Source organism: Aulonocara stuartgranti, assembly GCF_965226115.1.
Source record: "Aulonocara stuartgranti genome assembly, chromosome: 22".
Classification (NCBI taxonomy): Eukaryota; Metazoa; Chordata; class Actinopteri; order Cichliformes; family Cichlidae; genus Aulonocara; species Aulonocara stuartgranti.
Window position 1 is genome coordinate 2,657,220 of NC_138957.1, and position 22,099 is coordinate 2,679,318.

Below are 22,099 nucleotides of genomic sequence, written 5' to 3' on the forward strand. Positions count from 1 at the left end.
AAACCTGTAGGACACCAGCCCTCGAGGCCTGGAGTTCAAGACCCCTGATTTAAAGACACAGCGTAGTGCAGTGTTTAGCACTGCAAATTCAAAGCAAGCACATCCTGGGTTTAAGCTGTTCAGTGCCCTTCTGTTTAAAGTTACCGTTTCACTGTGTGCCTGCGTGAGCTTTTTCCATGTACTGTATGTTTAAATCCTCATAGGTGTCAATGTGAGCATGAATGATTGTCTTTTTGTGTTGGCTTTGCAAAAGACTTGCGATCCTTCACTGAGTGTACATCCAGCATGCACGGATTAATTAAAGGAAGGAAAACAGAATGTCGGTTGTTTAAACTGAAACTTTGGCCCGGTCATTAAAAAGTATTTTATGGGTCAGAAATAAACAACTTGGGGTTAGTGCCCTTCCCAGGCATACAGACTGAAGCAGCCAGAGATTGAACCACCAACCTTCAGACTGTAGATGACCTACTCTCCTACCTCCTGAGCTACAGCCACCCCTGTTATGCTGACCTTTTACTGTGTCTCTTCAGAATGGAGTACCTGTCAGCTCAGTGACAAAGCAGTGTGTGGAAATGGATTCAAAACCCGCATGCTGGACTGTGTGCGTAGTGATGGTAAATCTGTAGACCTCGTCTTCTGCAAAGAGGTGAGATGTTTGGTACTGCTTGCCTTTTAATCCTTTGTAAATGGTTCTGTTTGAGTTCATGGATTACTAATGATATTTCTTTGCAGCTTGGTCTGGAGAGAAAGTGGCAAATGAATGCATCCTGTGTTGTGGAGTGTCCTGTTAATTGCCAGCTGTCTGACTGGTCACCATGGTCTGGCTGTAGTCACACATGTGGACTGGCAGGTAAACAAATCCAGGGAAGAATTGGAATTAACCAGTTACATTTTTCGCAGTAGTGTTTTGCTACTATGTGCTAATGTTTGAGTCCAACAGTCTCTAATCATATATGTTTCCTTTTAAGTTTTCTGTACTTTATCTGCACTGCACTGTGTTATTTTACAGATAGAAACTGTTCACAGCTCAGCTGCTCTAACAGGAATGATGAACACTGGAATAAAAGTGAATGTGGGAATTACAAACCTTTACTTCATGTAGATTGTCCAAATGCTTTACAAATGTTCTCTTAGCTTGGACTTGCTGGTTATAGTGCAGGAGGTTTCCCCACCTGGTGACTCCATTGTCCTACTTCATCACATGACAGTGAGACCTGGAGTGGTTTGGGAGGAACAGCCTGCCTCGAGTGGTTCAGATTACTGGATTTTTGTGCAGTTTGTGACAGAGGAATGTTCATGTGCACATGGCACTAGTACGCCCTGGGTAAATGATTGATTCTGGAAATAGTTTTTTTGAGAGTTTTTGAGAAGCTAAGCATTTAACAGATCAGCATCTAGTAGTTAGTTAGATCAAAAGGCAGGGTAGGATGGTATATCAGTATAGTACCAATTGCCTTCCTAGTGAAGTTAAATAAATCTGTAAATTCCTCAAAAAAGCTGCCTTTGAGTTTGGTCCTGCCCGAGAGTGCTACACTTTGGGTCCTGTCCTTCCTTGCCTCATACAGCGTTACATGACATTACATAGCAAAGGAAGAGGTCTTTATGTTTCGAGTAATTAATGTTATCCTATTCTTTTTTACCCAACCATTAATATTTGAATTTATTCATTTATCTGCTTTTTGGCAGGCAAACTGTGGAGAAGACGGACAGTGATCCAAGCTCCGCAGGGTGATGGGAGGCCATGTCCATCCCAAATGGAACAGTGGAAGCCCTGCCTGGTGAAGCCCTGCTACAGGTGGAGATACAGCGCCTGGTCTGAGTGCAAATCTGAGGTCAATTAGCCTTCCTCTTCTTCTTCAACATATTTACCAGAATAGTGAAACACTGTATTTAATTTTCACTAGTCACTAATTTTACTAGCGTAAAAAATATTATATAAAACCATTAAAGTCATATTAAACCATCCTGACATACTCACCTAGATGAGGAGGGATAGTCCAAAATGAAGGTGTCTCACAAGATGCTGTCATCAGACTTTCCAGAAGACTGACTTTGACCAACATTGTTGTGACGTTTGCCATTTCACTATTTAGTAAACCCTAAAAGACACGCTGTGACTCTCTTCCACAGCATGTCTTTATCCTGTCTTCCTTCTCTCACCATAACCGGTCGCAGCAGATGGCCCCGCCCCTCCCTGAGCCTAGTTCTGTCGGAGGTTTCTTCCTGTTAAAAGGGAGTTTTTCCTTCCCACTGTCGCCACGGTCTACCTTACAATATGAAGCGCCTTGAGGCGACTGTTGTTGTGATTTGGTGCTGTATAAATAAAAGTGAATTGAATTGAAAATTTATACTTAGTATTCATAAGAACTTTATAAATGAAAAATGGGACAATTAACATGACAAATGTCTTGACCAGTGTTGGTCAAGTTACTTAAAAAAAGTAATCAGTAACTAATTACTGATTACTTCCCCAAAAAAGTAATCCCGTTACTTTACTGATTACTTATTTTCAAAAGTAATTAATTACTTAGTTACTTAGTTACTTTTTAAAAACACGATTTACAACCTGAATAGGTGATAAAGCGATAGATCTTTCAGCCCAATTCTACTTTTTCTGCATAATCCATCATACAAAATGTAATCAAATGGAAAAGTCTCTTTTTTTTAACTTGTTTTATTAGTTTTAATCTTTTAACTTTATGCATCAAGCAAAAATTTAATTATCTGCAACATTCTCTGACTTGAATAAATTAGTTTAACATTTAAACCAATTTTCTGCACATTCCAGCACATAAAATAAAAATATTTTTTGTGTTTACACTCAGTCTTTCAAATAGATGCAAGTAAAACACAGCAGAAAATAAATCAAATCAAAGACTCAGCGGTCCTGTTGCTCTATTTTCACCTGTAACGCAGCAGTGGTGTAGGCGGAGGTTTACCCTGGTGCAGGTGGTCAGTTGAAGAATCCGCGAGTTTCTCTGTGAGTTTCCCATCACGTCGTAGCTACTCGGTGCTTGCTCGGAAGTTTAGGGGTTTTTTTTCGCTGTAAAAAGAAGTTTTCTTCCCACGCACAGCGGACACTAATGTTTTTGTCACTTTTTATGGAATCAAACTCAAAGTAAGGTCAGTACTTCCACGCTCATACTCTCTCCTGCACTCGATATATGATGCACTGTTGATCTGCACACAGCTGTTGTCACGAATGGCGCACTTGCTTATGTCACTGTCGTGAGACATTCTCGCAAAAAAATCACGGTTTTAGTAACGCAGTAACGCAGCGTTCCTACGGGAAAGTAACGGTAATCTAATTACCTTTTTTGCAATAGTAATCCCTTACTTTACTCGTTACTTGAAAAAAGTAATGAGTAACGCGTTACTGCCCATCTCTGGTCTTGACTAATTATTATTATTATTATTATTATTATTATTATTATTATTATTATTATTATATGCCTCTCCTTTTAAATTGCCATGTTAACCTGAAGGATATCATTATTATTATTATTGTTATTATTGTTATAATAGTTTAATATTTAACTCATTTCAAACAGCAGGTGACCAGTAGTACCAGTACCAGTAGTTTGTTACTATATTTAGAATTAATTTTTAAACTTACCAAGGACTAACACAAATGGTTTAAAATCATTTTAAGGCCTAGTAGCTGAATGTGATTAAAGCTACCAGCAAGCTGACTGTACTACAGAAGTTAAATGTAGATTGAATTGTATCCATATTTAGTAATTCTGTTTGCTTTTCCATTAGGGAGCGAGGTGTGGAGAAGGTCTGAGATTCAGGAATGTGTCGTGCTTTGTGTCAGACGGTTCAGGTCGACAGGATGGTAGTGCGGTGGACGATGAACTGTGTGGAGATCTGGAGCCCTCAGTAGAAGGAAACACACAAATAGTTCTGCAGGAACCCTGTACTGTACCCTGTCCAGGTAGGTTGTTGTTGAATCCACCAGCCTCTTTGTTAATAAAGAGCAGTCACTTGCTGAGGTAACAGTAACTTGTCTGTTACTATTGGACCCAAACCCAAGACTATTCACACAAGTATTACAGTTAATGTGCTTCACTATTAAATACACTGACTAAATTGTTGATATTGAAAGAAATTCTGCTGTGCTGGTTTTAAATATTTCATCATCTGATGGATTCTGACTTTTGTATGTAAATAAGGAGCCTTGCTTACACACAATAGTTAATCACAGAATTCCACAGGGTTCTGTGCTAGGACGTTTTCACATTATACATCACCCCCAGATAATGTCATATCCAGTTAAATTCCTCTGCATAGTTTGGATAGTTTTGACCTTCAGTTCTATCTTGACGTTGTCCTTCAGGATATGACTTTAAATTAGCATATATATAAATACTATAACAGGAAACATTGTCTCAGAATGATGGTAAAAAATGTCCATTTGTTACTTCTTGGGAGGATGACTTCAATTATTTATCAGAATGTTCTAAACGCCTTTATTTGAGCTCTCTTTTCCTGTCAGTTCTAGTGCTGTTACTTAATGCTAATCATTGAATCTTTCTCTGCCATGAGCCGCAGAGTTTAGTGCAAAGTAAGAGATGATATTCAGCTGCAGGTGATTTACCAACATAGATCCCTTGAAGGACTAAAATGAACCAGAAATGCCTGATTGACAAGTTTATTTTTACAGTGGGTAAATGTCTCACTTTTCTAGCATCTGCTCTATAATCTCTGCAATGTGTCATGGTCTGTGTGCGGGCAGGCAGAAAAGAACCCAATCGCAGACTCCAAAACCCAAAGACAAAAGCTGAACTTAAACAGCTTTATTGCTGTGCACAAACTGAACTGAACTGGGAATACAAAAACTAAACTAGTAGGCAGGCAGACGGAACACACAGCGAGGGAGGATGGTGAGCAGACGTTAACGATGCGACACTGACACAGAGAAACACAGGCCTTAAATACACACTGGGATAACAAGGGCATGAGACACAGAAGGAGAGCACAGCTGGGACTAATCAAAGCTGACTAGACAAGGGGAAGCAAAACCAGACACACTACACACAGGACAGAGACTATCAAAGTAAAACAGGAAAAACAACACCAGGTATGCACAGACACGAGCTTGACACAAGACCTCAGACATAGCAACAGGGAGGGAACACACGGGCAGACAGAGGAAGCACAGAACCAAAACATGAAGAACTCAAAGTCTAAACCCAAATACATAATCAGAATAAACCAGAACATAGTATGATAATAATGATAAACACAAAACGCTGGGTCAAATGACCCAGGACCCTGACACAATGCCTCCTCGACACACGATGACTTCCACTATATCAAGCAGGAAAAATGAGACCAGCTGTTTTGATTTCTTTAGTAAATCAGTTTGCAAACTTGATTTAAAGATTCTCCTGGAAGGAACCCCCAGAAATAGGTATAAATATTTAATAACCACTGTATAGTGCCTTTCTAAACATTATGGATGGCTACCATAATGCTCATTTTAAAGAATGTATAATGTGTAAGATTTGTGTGCCATTTCATTCACGTTTTATTTTCCTTTAACTAGCTTAATATTACATTTTAACAGCACATGATATAATCTCCCAAAGCCATGAATAGGCTGTGGATATGCACTTATCACTTAAAATTTAACACTTAAAACTTTAATTATGGATTCTTAATTATGGACACTGTGTTTATCACTAACTTAGTTTTTACATCATACAGTGATGTTGCATTTTGGTTTGCTGATTAACTGATTTCTGTTCTGTAGGAGAGTGCTACTTGACAGACTGGACTGTTTGGAGTTCATGCCAGCTAAGCTGCATAAATGGAGCTGACCTGGGCTTCGGTTCAGTCCAAGTTCGATCCAGAGCCGTGGTGGCCCAGGATCCAGAGAACCTGCTGCAGTGTCCAGAACAAGAGCTTGAAGCACGACCGTGTACAGGTCACAATAGTCCCGGTCAAAGGATGTTTTTTAATGTGAACTGCAATTAATTCAGACATTTAAGCACTGATATAGTTTTGCCCCTTTTCCTGTTTTTTTTCTTATACTAAGAAATGTAAGTGTAAGCTACACAAAAAATAAAAGTGGTGAAAAGGACCGACAATATTCATATAATTTATATAATTTAATTTTAAATTAAAAAAACTTTTTTTTTAAACAAAAACATCTGATTATATCCTTTCTGTAGACGGTGAATGTTTTGATTACAAGTGGAAATCTGGACCGTGGAGAGGCTCGTCTCGGCACGTCTGGTGTGAGCGTTCAGATGGTCTCAATGTCACAGGTAATAAGAACGTGTTTACTGAGTGAACAAATGAACTAAATGAGCTACAGTCTGCCTGTCAGTTCTTTTTTCTTTTCCCAATTCAGTGCCTGTTCTTTAAAACCCTCGATTTACTGAATGCTCAAATTGCCATTGTAGACCAGTTTACAGCCTGATCTCAGACAGAGCAGATGTAAATGTGAGTGTGTGCATGAGTTGCCGCAATAAATCTTTGACATGGGGATTTGCTCTGTGATTAGCAGGGTGACAATGTGCATAAGCTTTCCTAAAACAGTCTTCCCCACAAGCATTACTGGAAAGAGAATTTGAGATCCAGATAACAGATGTGTTTCAATCCCCAGCAGTGCCACGGTGATGATTGAAGCCTGCTGTCCATCACCATCAGCACTTTGCATCCACTTCTTTTCCAAATAGCCAATTCATTCATATTTTTGTATACATGAAGAAATATCAGTAGATCTGATGCTCCAGATGCTGTGCTGGCCCTTGCATCTGTGATTGGCACAATGCACATTGTTATTCCCTTTTCATAGATTTTTGCTTGTAAGCAGTGGCATTCCTTTCATGAATATTAATATTGATTTCTCCTCCAGAGCCCACAACCTAATAAATATTCAGTAGCCTTGCTGGATCCCCATGCTTTTGCAGACTTGCATTTTTTCTGTCAGTGTCAGTTGCACACTGTCTACATCATTCCCATTACTTTATTCTAAGCATCATTAGACCATTGCTGACAGCTGTGTCCGCAAGCCTCCCCAGGCACTGCCTTTGAACCCACTGGACTACACCCCTCCCCTGCAAGCTGAGCCGCAAAGCCACATTCCATTGGCACACAGCCCCATTACCCAACTCATGGCCTACTCACGGGCATTTTAACATAACATTCAGGGGTGGCTGTAGCTCAGGTGGTAGAGCAGGCTACCTATTAAATGGGAACCAGATGAGGATTGGTGGTTCAATCCTCATCTGCTCCAGTCTGTATGCCAAATATCCTTAGGCAAGATACTCACCCCAAGACGCTCTCGGTGCATCCATCAGAATATGACTGTGTGTGAATGTAAGATAGAAGCCCTTACATAGAAAGACCACTGAGAAAAGTGCTTGTGTGAATGGGTGAATAAGGCAAGTTGTGCAAAATGTTTTGAGTGCTCAGTGTAGAAAAGTACTATGTAAGAATCAGTCCATTCAATGGCTGCTGTTTTGTCTATCTGGGGTGCACCTGCCTGCCTCCCAGTTGGTACCCCATATACTGTACCTCCTTTCATCTGACCACACACTTCCCGCTGCATATGCTCTGCCCAGGTGTCACTGTGGATGATAACATATACAGATAGGTGGCAGCCTGTGTAGTGTGCAGACACAGCACCTGCTGGAAAGTGGCCGAAGCGCCAGCAAGCTGAAAGGAAGGATGACCAGTTGGTACAACCCATACGGAGTGGAAAAGGCCGTTTTCTCCTTGTACTCTGGAGAAAAGGGAATCTGCCAGTAACCTTTGGTCAAATCCATCAAAAATCCATAGACCCATCTTTCTTCAGCCAATTCCCTCTGAACTCTTTACGTTTTGTGTTCAGGTAACCCGTAGAGCTGTGAAACCAGCACCACCCCAGGGTTAGTCTCAAAGTGGTGTTCAATGAGAGCGGTGCAACTGGGCAGGGGAGACAACAGACACACAACATCTGCTCTCTGGGCCAATGTTAGAAGGTGGTCACAAGGAGAGAGGTGGGAATGGTTGAAGTTGGCACCTCCGACCCCAACTCATCTCTATCCTTTACCAATCTAACAGGAGAAATGGATTCTCCCTCTCTCCATGCTTTAAGGAGGTGGTTAATTTGTGTGACCCCTGTACGACCACAACACTTCATAGTCAACACGCCCCACTTGCCACTGAGGTCCAGGACATACTGAATTACTGAATATGGAGGGTGCTGGGAGGCCACCTCGCTGCATCTTCCCAGAGCCTCTGAGTTTAGTCAAAGGGGCGATCACACGCTTTCATCTGGCTCTCCAAGGAACTGGCAGCGGTGATCTTTAGAGGACAGGCCCAGATGATCCAAAATCACAGACGTGCTTAAACTTGCCTTGCGATGCTGGGAGCAGCTACAGAGCCCACTCTTCCACTGGCACACCTTGGCTGCAGCTCCGAAGATATCCACAAAGGATCATGCGACAGGTGTGACAAATCACTTCGGGAATTTGGTCAACACTGTGACAGGATTTGTGCTGCTGGGAAACCCGACACAACCTGAGAGGTTCTTGGTTTATTGCAAATAACTTATACTTGACAAGGAAGGTGGAAGGCTATGAAAACAACGCAAGAGACTATACAAAGGAAACCCTAAGTAGATTACAAAGACAAATAAACAGAAACTCAAATGAAGAACTAAGGCTCAAGATATTAAAAAAAGATATATAACTCAGTATAAACAATAAGCAAAAAAAGAACCAAACAGAACATCAAACCTCTGGTTTGACCTTTTGAACTTTACACCACAGGTGGATGCCTTACAACAGCCAAACCAAAGGCAGACCGATCGTGTAACCCACCATGCACCAAGCCACAGTCCCTGTGCACAGAGGTGAGTATATGATGAAGTCAGTTCATTCATTTTTCTTACATCTGTGGTCAGATCCAATCTTCAGCTTCCACTGTGCCACTGAGTAACTGTCCAGGTGGATTTGAGACCTATCTAATAGAGCGATTTTAGCTCCATTGCCAGGCTCTACATTCGTGTGAACAGCTCATTAAACCCTTCATGCTAGAAAATAAAACTTCCACCTGCTTTTTGAATATAAGATTCAAATCATACATCATTTGAAAAATGAAATGCTTATGCTTACAAATATTAAATTCAGTGTAGATGACAATCATTACAGCATGAGCAGTTTCTCATTCTGATATAGTTGGAGACAAGCAGAAAACTAGCCTGCTGTTTGCTTCATAGTTGTATTATATTAGAACACATCATTATTGCTTCTTACTTCTACAAGTAAGCCTGCAATCCAAGAGCAAAGCTCTCTATTGGGATGATATGAGGTCTTTAAGATAAGATGTTTATGATTATTAAGGACCTTGAATATGAAGAATTAAATTTGATTCTGGGTTTAACAGGGAGAACTGAAGAGAATCCAATTTGGGGGAAATAAGGACTCTCTCTATATTACCTGTCAGTACTCTTGCTGCAGCAACTCAAAGCTTTTCAGGCAGCTTTTAGAACAACATGATAATAATCAATTGCAGTAGCCCAGCCCAGAAGTAATAAATGACTGAAGTAGTTTTTCACCATCACTCTGAGACAGGAGGTTTCTTATTTTCGAGATATTGAGACATTTGATAAGAGAAGCTGTTAACAAATTGTGAAACTTGCAATGGCATCATGATATGTGACTAAACCTTACATGACTTGGACTTTTGAGTTGTGAATGGCTGCTGTTTTATTTCTGTTTTTTTAAACCTTTAGAAATGTGATTGTTTGAGGTTATTCATGTTATTCAGTAGTTCAGGTCAGTAGGTCATGCTTCTACAGTACATCTTATTAATTACTCATGCAGGGAGCATTTTTATCCCAAAGGAAGAGATTCTTATTTACCAGATGTCCATGTGATTGGCTTCGAAAACATTTGTCATTTGATGGCAGGCTATTGGTTTTGAGACTAAAGGGTGGGCCATTTATATGGATACACCGTAATAACATGGGAATGGTTGGTGATATAAAGTCCTGTTTGTGGCACATTAGTATGTGTGAGGGGGCAAACTCCTCAAGATGGGTGGTGACCATGGTGGCCATTTAGAAGTCGGCCATCTTGGATACAACTTTTGTTTTTTCAATAGGAAGAGGGCCATGTGACACATCAAACTTATTGGTAATGTCACAAGAAAAACAATGGTGTGCTTGGTTTCAACGTAACTTTATTCTGTAATGAGTTATTTACAAGTTTCTCACCACTTATAAAATGTGTTCAATGTGCTGTCCATTGTGTTGGATTGTCAATGCAACCCTCTTCTCCCACTCTTCACACACTGATAGCAACACCGCAGGAGAAATGCCAGCACAGGCATCCAGTATCTGTAGTTTCAGGTGCTGCACATCTCGTATCTTCACACCATAGACAATTGCCTTCAGATGACCCCAAAGATAAAAGTCTAAGGGGGTCAGATCGGTAGACCTTGGGGGCCGTTCAACTGGCCCACGAAGACCAATCCACTTTCCAGGAAACTGTTCATCTAGGAATGCTCGGACCTGGCACCCATAATGTGGTGGTGCACCATCTTGCTGGAAAAACTCAGGGAACGTGCCAGCTTCAGTGCATAAAGAGGGAAACACATCATCATGTAGCAATTTCAAATATCCAGTGGCCTTGAGGTTTCCATTGATGAAGAATGGACCCACTATTGTTGTTCCCCATATACCACACCAAACCATCACTTTGTTGTTCCAACAGTCTTGGAGGGATCCATCCAATGTGGGTTAGTGTCAGACCAATAGCGATGGTTTTGTTTGTTAACTTCACCATTCACATAAAAGTTTGCCTCATCACTGAACAAAATCTTCTGCGTGAACTGAGGGTCCTGTTCCAATTTTTGTTTTGCCCATTCTGCAAATTCTGTGCGCCGATCTGGGTCATCCTCGTTGAGATGCTGCAGTAGCTGGAGTTTGTAAGGGTGCCATTTGTGAGTAGCTAATATCCGCTGAAGGGATGTTCAACTAATGCCACTCTCCAGTGACATGCGGCCAGTGCTACGCTGTGGGCTCTTGCTGAATGAAGCTAGGACAGCCACTGATGTTTCTTCATTACTGACAGTTTTCTTGCGTCCACATTTTGGCAAATCCAACACTGAACCAGTTTCACGAAACTTAGCAAGCAGTTTGCTAACTGTAGCATGGGAGATGGGTGGTCTCGTAGGGTGTCTTGCATTGAAATCTGCTGCAATGACCCGGTTACTGCGTTCACCAGATATCAACACGATTTCGATCCGCTCCTCACGTGTTAACCTCTTCGACATGTCAATGGCTGTGAACAAAGAGAAACTTGTAAATAACTCATGAAAGAATAAAGTTACATTGAAACCAAGCACACCATTGTTTTTCTTGTGACATTACCAATAAGTTTGATGTGTCACATGGCCCTCTTCCTATTGAAAAAACAAAAGTTGTATCCAAGATGGCCGACTTCTAAATGGCCACCATGGTCACCACCCATCTTGAGGAGTTTGCCCCCTCACATATACTAATGTGCCACAAACAGGACTTTAATATCACCAACCATTCCCATGTTATTACGCTGTATCCATATAAATGGCCCACCCTGGAGATTGTTACTCAGAGAGTGAAGGCCTTTAAGTGCTTTCCTCAGACTGTTTTCATGCTGTAATATCAGATTGAATTAATAACTGCCAATGCTTTCAGTTCTTTAATTGGCAGTGAAGAATCTGCAGTCCAGCAAAATTCTGAAAAGAATGATACCTGACTTAAAGCATGTTTATTCATATGTGTAATTCATTTTGCAGTTTTTCTTGATCACTTTGAGTAGTTCTCAAATGTGGAACACATTTTCCCCACACACATTTCCCATTGTTCTTGTACACACTGCTGTGTCTACATATTTTTTAATTAGTTTTGATGCATTTCTCAACTCAATTTCACAACTCATCAAAAAAGTTTGTACTTTGGTCAGTCAGAACTACATATCTCTCACTTACCTTAATATTGTTCAGTGTTGCATTAATATTTTCAGTCAATTTAATTCAAACCTTTTCTTCAGTATGTATGAAAGAGTCAGGCCAGTCACACACTGATAGTGAAATTGCCCTTCAACAGAAAACAAACACAAAAACATGTTCTCAGAAGAGGTGTAGTTCAAACAAATAGAAATACGTGTTCACAGACGTGTGTCATAGGTGCATCTCATGTCATGTCATGGATACACTTTCATTATAAGAACATACAGTTAAAAGCACTGCTGAACTTGGTGTTTACAGTTACAGTCTATGAAGAGCATTCTGACTGACGTCCCTGGGAGCTGTAAGTGGTATGGTTAAGTGTTTTGAGAATTTTGAGAAATCAAAATTGGAGTTCAAAGGGCTGGGTTGAAATTTGACACTTGGTGCATTGGTTTTTCAGCATTTTCAACTTTTCATTTTCAGAAATTTTCAATGATGAAAAACACATTCAAGCTCTCTATGGAGTTTGGAAAGAAAAGCGACAGGACTTTTTAAAGTTTCTTGAAAACCTTTCACTTTTCATCTGAGAAGCTTCTTCAGTTCTAAGAGCAAATGGTGGAGAGTCCCAGATTTTTAAGCCCTATTGAGAGTGCCCCTTAAGAGGGTCGTTGACCCGCTATTGATCATCTGCCTAATCACATGAGCCAAGGTATGAAAACGGATGTGGGTCACTATCAGCCAAGTGGTTCAGGACTGTCTAATAGTGACCCACACCCTTTCTGTGAATAACTGCAACCAAATCAGTTTTAGACCAGCTTCAAATCTAGAAACACTTCTGCCAGAAATTGAGGTCATCTCAACCCATATTTCAAGTTTTATGTAAAAGACTTGGATGTTATTTTGTTCTCTTGTCAACAATAACGCCTATACTATACAGTCTCCCACTGTCTCTGTTAACATATTTTCACATGATGCTAAATTCTGCATCAACTCTGCTGACTGGTGCTAAAAATATGAGCATATCCCTCCAGTCATGGCTTAGCTGCACTGGCTTCCTGTCCATTTTAGAATTTAGTTTAAGCTTTAATAATGGCCCTTAATAGACAAGCCCTAGCTTATATTACCAGTCTTACTCATTGACATTCAGTTCCCAGGACTTTCAGTCCACTGGCAAAGATCTCTTAGCCCTTTCCCACTAGTACCTACTCGGCTCAGCTTTACTTGGTTTTGAGGGTTTTCCATTAGGTGACAGTACTTTGTACTACGTACTTTTTTAGGACCTACTCGATCAGGTTCCAAACTATCTAAATTGATCTGATCAACAGACTGACTGGTCAGTCAGTGGCATCACTTGAGGCATTAGAACGACTCCTTCACAAAAATCAAAATTTGAAACCTGGCAACATGGGAACTGGCTGCACAAAAATCAGCACCGTGTCCAGGAATGAAGTCCAGACACTTACCAGCAGCAGCACGTATACCATGGCCTCAGTGCCCTGGATTGTGTGTTGTTTTTGTCCCATGCAAGTGACATCACAGGATTTTTGGCTGCATTGCTATAACAACCCCATGCACGTTAGGTGGTTGTTATACTCTTACTCAATTGTAATTAAAAATGACGTAGACTGAGTCGAGTCGAGTCAGTTTGAGCTAAGTAGGTACTAGTGGAAAAGAGGCATGACATGTCCTCAAACAAGGCAACAAAGCCGTTGCAGTCGCTCTGCGACAGTTGTAGAAGCAGTTACTGCTTGACATCAGGCAGTGTTCTTATTACATGTTTATCAGGAAGACTTAACTTCTCTAAAACAGACTCCAAAACAACTCAAGTTAATCTGGGGATTTTCAAAAACTCATAGTTTATCAACTTTACATGTAATGCAATGAATTGGTCAGATACCAAAACCAAACCATAAAAAGGAAAAAGAAAATATAAAAATGTTGATTGATTGGTATCTGCTGTGAATAAACACCACAAAGCCGTCTTTTCTCCCTTTTTAAAGCAGTTTGAAAATAATTTGACTTCCAGAAACTTTTATTCCTTGTGTTACCTATGGCACATCTCTGCTGCTCAGAGTTTCGTTTACATAGTTTCATATAACAGATTGCATTATGAAATTTCTCTTTCCTGTTTCAGGCGGGTGTGTGCGGCTGTGAAGATGGCTACACTGAAGTGATGACATCTGATGGCTTGCTGGACCAGTGCACTGTCATTCCAGTGCTAGAGATCCCCACTGCAGGTGACAACAAGGCTGACGTTAAGACGATCCGAGGCTTCAACCCCACTCAACCTGCAGCCAGCTCACCAGGCAGGGCAGGACGCACCTGGTTCCTGCAGCCCTTTGGTCCAGGTAACAGAGCCATCTCTGTCAGGTCTATAAGAAATGAGAATATATTTAAACAAGAAGCCCATTATGTGAATGCAATGTTTAATCTCAGAAATGGTAAAATGATTTCTGTAATTTATTTATAATCTTTTATTACAGACTTTGTACTATTGTGAACCTTGAGGCTACATTGGGAATTTTTTTTTAAACACTGAAAAATTTGGACAAATTCCAAATATTATCTTATGTTATATTCTGCTGCCCCCTGCTGATCAGATGAGGAACCGACTATAGCAGAAACCTAAGCACTGGTAGGATCAAATCAGAAGCTTCCACAGAAATATTCATTCATTCGTTTCTTTTAATGTAATTTATTGTTTCCAAAGAGGACATTTGTTCTGGACTCCAACAGGACAAGCATTACAACAACCACCACTACAAACCATTTAGAGTTATTCAGAGCATTAATCGAGCAAGTTACAAATGAATTCTTAAACCTTTTAAATTTTCAAATCTTCTGTCAGAAAGTAACAGCTCATATTGCAAGTACAGGATATGACTTAGATTGCACAAAATTCCTGTGGCTTGCTGTAATGCACACTGTTCTGATAAGGGCTGTGGGCTTTCTGGACTATAATTTTCATGGCTGCCTGCACCAATTTTAACAGCCTCCATTTTACTGAGAAATTTCCAGACCACGCTATTATTTTGTGTCTAATTATACTTATACGTGCTTAAAACAGGAAACACAAAAATGCTCAGACAGAAGCATGACTTTTTGAGAGAGCCCACCCAGCCAACATGAAAACCAACATAGTTATACAACCATTTTTAAAACATTTGTGAAAAAAGAATTTTTTACCATTTAATAATAGAGCTGTGTGTCCTCTGTTTTAGCTTCTGAAAAAGGCTGGATAGTATTAAAAGCAGAGCTAAAATCAATAAAAAAACGCAGCCAAGCATAAGCTGTGGGGTCTTCAGGGGGTTTTAAAACCAATTGCATCATGCTGTTTCTAGGATCAACTGTGTTTTGAGGCTCCAAGCTGGTGTCAGCTTAGGGCAGACATAATCAGTCATTTGGTGAACAATGTCCCCTCTAATTTTTCACGTGTGTGAGCGAACACACAAACTCCCTGAGCGTCCCCTTGGACCACTGTGAGCAACAGCAGACGTGTGCACTGTGGTCACGCCAGCATCCAATCCATCCAAGTCACATGTTTATTAAAGTAATCAAATTACAGCATTTATGTTAGACTACTTTTAATTAACTGCTTTAGCCCACTTACAATGAAAATAAATAAAAAATCTTGTTCATGACCTGTGTAGCATGTTAACACTATTGGAAGGAAAAATAACTTCAACTCCAATTTTGAAAACACAACTTTCTTTATTTATTATTTATTATAAAGCTCTGACTTGTATTATGAGTCTGAGTCTGTGGTCTGGGAGAGAGTCTGTAACTCTGTCTGCAAAATACAGTAAATAATGACCAATGTTGGGTAACTAATTATATAGTTACTTCTTCAAAAAAGTAACTGAGTTTTGCAAACAACAAAGTATTTTGCAGCTGTTTACCTAAAAATGCAGCCAAGGCATTTTTTAAATAAACATTTCAAACTATTTACAGAACAATCAGCTGTTCTGCATCAAATCTGATGCCACACAAATTATTTGTGTCACTCCAAAAAATAATTTCTGTCCACTATGAGATAAAGGAGAACAACAGCCTGATACCTGCAGGCCTGACAGCAGCAGATGTGTCACTGCTGTAACACCTGTAACACTCAGCAGTCGCCTCGTTGTTCTGACACACAACAAAACTATTGACTACACTACACACTAACTACACACTAACTACACACTAACTACACAAGATTTGCGCTAAATGTGCAAATCTCTCACATCTGAAACACGCCGTCACTCCTAAAACTTCCCCCGTCCTAAACAACTAAATGCCATGTTGCCATATCATTCTTTGATTGGTCCACATGGTACATTTGTCCACCAATAGGAAAGGGTGGGATTTTTTTGGTTTTGTTTTTGCTCACAGGTGGAGAGTGCTTTGAAGCGTTTTCCTTATAAAACGCCATTTTCTTCCTGCAGTAAATATAAACAACGACAGTATTCAGGAAGAAAACCAAACATTGCAGATATTTTATCATAACTCTGGTTTTACGTGGCCGATCAACACAATTTAAAAACTGGTATAAAGTCCACACTTTGTCCGTCAGTTGTTCCGTCTGTCCTGCTCACATCTCCAATGGTTGTACACGTTGTCATTAACGTGGCTTCACTCCACATCAGCCGCTTTGCTAAAACACCGGTGTCGCACATGAGGACGCTGTCATAGCCTGTCAGCGACGTTGATTAGCTGCGTATACACGAATGTGAATCGCATCATTGGCTGGACTTTGGGATAAGTTGGCATCGTTCGGGGTCCAAGGAACTGTAGCGCCTCTACTCAGGACCAGTACACTATCACTTCAAATAGAGACCCTAGACATCTTACTAGGTTCAGGAGGAGGTTTTGTTTTGGAGACTCACAAAAGGAGTTGGCTTGGAAGTGAATAACTGGGACCCTTTATTGCCTCAGTACCATTTATACACATATACAACACAATAACCCAAATTGCACACTAATAGTGCATTTTTAAAGGTGAATACATGTAAAACAAAACAAAATAAAGACATTTAAATGGAAGATTTATACTGAACAGTATCAGAGCTCTTGGGAATGAATGAAACAGATTAAAGTGTTCCTGTTGTGAAGTTTGAATTGTCCAGTCTGAATTGTCCTTTAAAGTCGTTGAAAACCCAAACAGGTGTACTGTAGGGGAATTGTCAGTGTGCAAACCCTATTATCCGGGTAGGAAAAGTAGTGCATAGGGCTTATCTGTAATCCAGGGTTGCTTGAATCAGTTTCTCAGGCAAATCCCACAATCCGATCACATGGCTGGCCACACCATTTCACGATCATCCAGGATCTCATTTGGGCTGTTCTCGCCGTCAGTGGTTCTCCAGAATTCTTCTAGTAGTTCAAAAAAAACCAATCTACACAAACAGTGCAGAACAATCAATTTCTTTTCCCACTTTGTGTTCTTAACATGAGCTCATTAACTTCTTTTCCAAATGTATTAATCACAAATGGCATTCCCTTTAGCTTTACCAAGTTACAAGAGTTACAGTAACTTGTTTGTACCAGTATCAACAATTTTATCAAAATTATATCACAACAAGGAACATCAGCAGCTTAAACTGTAATGTAAACAGTCATAGCAATGAAAGTGACATTCATCCTTAAGGCTTACAAGAAAATGTAACTTAATTCAGTGCAAATACTATTAAACTTGAAATATGCTCATATCTATTAAGACATAAGCATTCTAATATAAACAGAGCTATTGCTTCTACTTGAATACCTCCCCGATCGGAATATGGCTTCAGCGGGGTGGGGTGGCTAACAGCTATTAGCAGCTAGCATCGCATCTAGCATCGGCATCGTTTAGCTCAAAGCATTCAACACTTATAACACACTGTAAAGAACAACAGGAGAAGTGAAACAACACGCCAGATTCTCATAGCTCCCGATTGGTTTTTGTTCAAAGGTTTCTGAGCTGAATCGGCTAGTGAAATACATTATCTAACTTAACAGGTAGCTAACGAAAGCACGTGACTCACCGGGATTTTCAGACACAAATAACGTGACAGACGTTATTCCCTTTGTGGTCAGAGTTCGGGGCCTAATAAAAGAGTACCTTATTAGCATTTATACGTAAAACAATCTGGTCTCATTAACCGGGTTGCAGTATTGCATACCAAGATACTTTTTCCATGCGCTCCGACACGTACTTGACCGCCATCAGAGGGAAGATCTCACAGGAAGAGAGAGGTAATACTTCCTGTGCACTAGACGCAAGGTCATCAGAACACAAGACTGCATCACAGCGCCCCCTTGTGACAATAACAGGCTATAGCCTTAGATTACAAAAAGGGATTTTGAAGCCCTGTATTTCACATGGGTTACACCCTCCCCCTTTGACCCAGCATGAGCCCCTTCATGCGTCACGCTGTGGTCTACAGATGAACTCTCATAGTCACCTATTGTATAAAGTGCTTGGTTAAAGCTCTCTATGAGGCTCTGCGCAAAGGAAATTAAGGGATTTCCCAACTCAGGATAATGGAAGCGCCTTGGTGGTCGACGTGTCCTTTCTGACTTACGAACATGGTTATTTTTTTCTCCACTGTCAACAGTTTCCTTATGCTCCAGAGCTACCTCAGGGGTTTGTGGGTTCAGATCAATGGTTTCCATAGCTATAGGAGCCTCTACATCAATGGACGGTACATCAATGCTGTCTTCGGCCACAGCTGATTTTTGATTAGTCATAGTTGGTAAAGTTACATCGTCTTCAGTAGGGTGTTGCTCAGCCACAACATCTGGCTCCTCTCCTTCAGCTACTTCAGGAGGTACCCCTACAGGCTCTGCAGGCAGCAAAGGGGAGCTGCCTCTGCAAGGCTCATTCTGAGGCTGAGGGTTTACACAGTCTGCTGGCGTAGCTGGTATACAACTACCCTCCGGTACTGTTTTTCCGGTTTGCTGTCGTCTCTTCGGGATTTCAAACACCTGAACCAACTTTCCAGGAATGACAGAAGACTGCCTAGGATAGACAGGTGAGTCGTCTTCAGATTCTGATTGCTCCTCCAGTAACAGAGGCTGACTGCGCCTCGTTCTTGGCCTGCAACTCTTTGGCTTGACCTGGTCAACTTCCTCAGCTTCAGATAAATCACCACAAGGGAGTAAGAGATCCCTGTGAAGAGTTCGAATAGGACCATCTCCATTCATAGGCTGTACAACATACACAGGTAGGTCTACCATCTTTTCCACCACTCTGTACATGGTTGACTCCCACTTATCTGCAAGTTTGTGTTTATTCCGAAGTCGCAGGTTCCGTACTAGCACTTGATCACCTTTCTCCAAAGTTGACTCCCTGACAGTTTTGTCAAAACGGCGTTTATTCCGTTCAGCAACCTTCTGAGAGTTTTTGGCAGCGATCTGATAGCTCTCTTGAAGGCGAGCCTTCAGAGCTCTCACATACTGAGAGTGAGATGTAGGAGAGCCATCTTTAACTGGCAGGCAGAATGCAATATCCACGGGAAGCCTCGGCTGGCGACCAAACATTAACTCGTATGGGCTAAACCCAGTGGTCTCGTTCTTGGTGCAATTATAGGTGTGAGTTAGTGGTTTCACATAATCGCGCCAATGAGTTTTCTCTTTGTCTTGTAGAGTTCCTAACATGCCAAGAAGAGTTCGGTTGAACCGTTCAACTGGGTTTCCCCGTGGATGATAAGGACTGGTGCGCACCTTCGTGATACCAGCTAGGGCACAGAGCTCTTTAATGAGTTGTGACTCAAAATCCCTGCCCTGATCACTAAGCAGGCGCTCAGGAAAACCATAATGCACCAGAAACTGCTCCCAAAGACACTTCGCAACTGTTGTAGCCTTTTGGTCTTTTGTTGGCATAGCAACAGCGTATTTGGTGAAATGATCAGTTATGACCAGAATGTCTTTGGTGTTGTGACTGTCAGGCTCCAAGGATAAATAGTCCATGCATACCAGTTCCATGGGACGGGTTGTTTGGATACTCACAAGAGGTGCTGCTCTTTCAGGAAGAGTCTTTCTTCTAACACAACGTCCGCAAGACTTAATCTTTCTCTCTACATCAGTTGCCATTTTAGGCCAATAAAATCTTGACCTAACCAAGTCGAGGGTTCTTTCCAAACCCATATGCCCCATGTCGTCATGAAGGCAAGTGAGAATGGTGGACCCTAAAGACTCAGGGACGACAAGCTGAAAGGTGACATTTTCACCTGATTTGCGGGTTCTGTAGAGGAGACCATTTTTCAGTTCCAAACGTTTCCACTCTTTGAGCATTAGTTTAAGCTCTAAGGATGCAGAGTTAGGATTGGAATTTGCTTCACCTCCATTTTCTAACATGTTGACCACATACCCAATAATTGGGTCAGACCTCTGATGCTGTTGGAGTTCTACCTCACTATAGGTAGGTATGACAGAACAACCTAATGTTCCATCATCTGCGTAGACGTCTGGCACCGCATCGGTATGTAGAGCAAGGGACTCTACCAAAGTGATAGAAGGTAGGCTATTGTCAGATTCACCTAAGAGATGACGGTGGCACAAGACACTGAATGTGTCAGCTGTCACATCTTGTCTGTTGGGAGATGAAGAGAGATGATGGGAAGCGAATTGTTTCATTCGCTCTTTTTCTTCAAGAGAAGCATAGTCATCATCCACAGTATCATGTGGCCGCCTAGAGAGGCCATCTGCATCTTGATTGCTCTTACCAGCACGATACTTAATATTAAAGTCGAAGGTGGAGAGAGCGGCCAACCAGCGGTAGCTGGCAGCATCAAGCTTGGCTGACTTCAAAACATAGGTTAATGGGTTGTTGTCCGTTAAAACCGTGAATGTGTTCCCGTAGAGATAATCTTGGAACTTCTCTACAATGGACCACTTTAATGCAAGAAATTCCAGTTTATGAGCTGGATACCGCTTTTCACTGGGTGAAAGTCCTCTACTTGCGTAGGCAATAACCCTCACTTCACCATCCTGTTCTTGATACAAGGCTGCCCCTAACCCAGAGGTGCTCGCATCAGTATGGAGGACGTATGGTAATTTTGGGTTAGCATATCCAAGCACTGGAGCTGATGTCAGTTTCTCTATGATTACCTCAAAAGCTTCCTGACAAGCAGGTGTCCAACGGCTGGAAAGAGGCTCTTTAGGGTTCAAGTATCCGCTAGGACCGGGTGTCACCTTTCTGCCCTTCCTGTATGGTGGGTAGCCTTTGGTAAGATCATTCAGGGGTTTGACAATTTTTGAATAGTCCTTCACAAACCGTCGATAGTACCCTGCAAAGCCTAGGAAAGACTTGAGGTCACTGAGCGTCTGGGGTCTTGGCCAGGTTTTGAGAGCTCTGACCTTCTCAGGATCGGTCTCTACACCTTTGGTAGACACGATGTGTCCTAGGTATCGCACAGAACTTTGGAAGAAGGAGCACTTTTTGGGAGAAAGTTTCAACCCATATTCTCTCAGTTGCTGAAGGACACGTAGAAGCCTGGTTTCATGTTCCTCCAAAGTGCTGGAGAACACGATGATGTCATCTATGAACACCAGAACTTCTTTCAGATTGAGGCTGCCCATACACCGTTCCATTAAGCGCTGGAAGGTGCTGGGAGCGTTGGTGATCCCCTGGGGCATACGGTTAAACTCGTAAAATCCCAAGGGGCACACAAAAGCTGTCTTGGGCTTATCACATTCCTCCATCTCAATCTGGTAATAACCAGACTTGAGATCCATTACTGAAAACCATTTGGATCCAGCAAGGGCTGAGAAAGCCTCTTCAAGGTTTGGAAGTGCGTACGCATCTCGTATTGTTAACGCATTGAGCTTACGATAATCAATACAAAGACGGACCTCTCCATTCTTCTTTTTAACCACCACAATCGGTGAAGCATAAGGGGACTCTGATTCACGGATTACTCCTGCATCAAGGAGTGCTTGCAAGTGCTTCCTCACAGCTTCATAATCATTTGGGTGGATTGGCCTGGACTTTTGCTTAAAGAGTGCTTCTTCCTTTAAGTTTATGTGATGTTTCACTTTAGATACATGTCCAAGATCCAAATCATGCTGGGCAAAAACATCAGCATAGGCACTTAGACGCTGGGTAACCCTCTCTTTCCACTCCTGCGGGAGGGGAGAATTGCCAAAGTCAAATGTCAAATCTGGGTGAGCAGGTTCATCAACTGGCTGTGCAGTAACATTACAA

General features: G+C 41.4%; 1 protein-coding gene across 1 annotated transcript in view; it reads left to right on the plus strand.

Annotated features, from left to right (window-relative positions):
• LOC309698623 (thrombospondin type-1 domain-containing protein 7A-like) overlaps positions 1-22,099 on the plus strand; it is a 180,982-nt gene that overhangs the window by 139,892 nt on the left and 18,991 nt on the right. The window contains exons 18-25 of the mRNA XM_082521193.1: positions 531-646; positions 733-850; positions 1,687-1,832; positions 3,763-3,937; positions 5,759-5,932; positions 6,180-6,275; positions 8,769-8,851; positions 14,069-14,282. Of these exons, the coding sequence (XP_082377319.1) occupies positions 531-646; positions 733-850; positions 1,687-1,832; positions 3,763-3,937; positions 5,759-5,932; positions 6,180-6,275; positions 8,769-8,851; positions 14,069-14,282 (1,122 nt within the window). The remainder of the gene's footprint in view (positions 1-530; positions 647-732; positions 851-1,686; positions 1,833-3,762; positions 3,938-5,758; positions 5,933-6,179; positions 6,276-8,768; positions 8,852-14,068; positions 14,283-22,099) is intronic.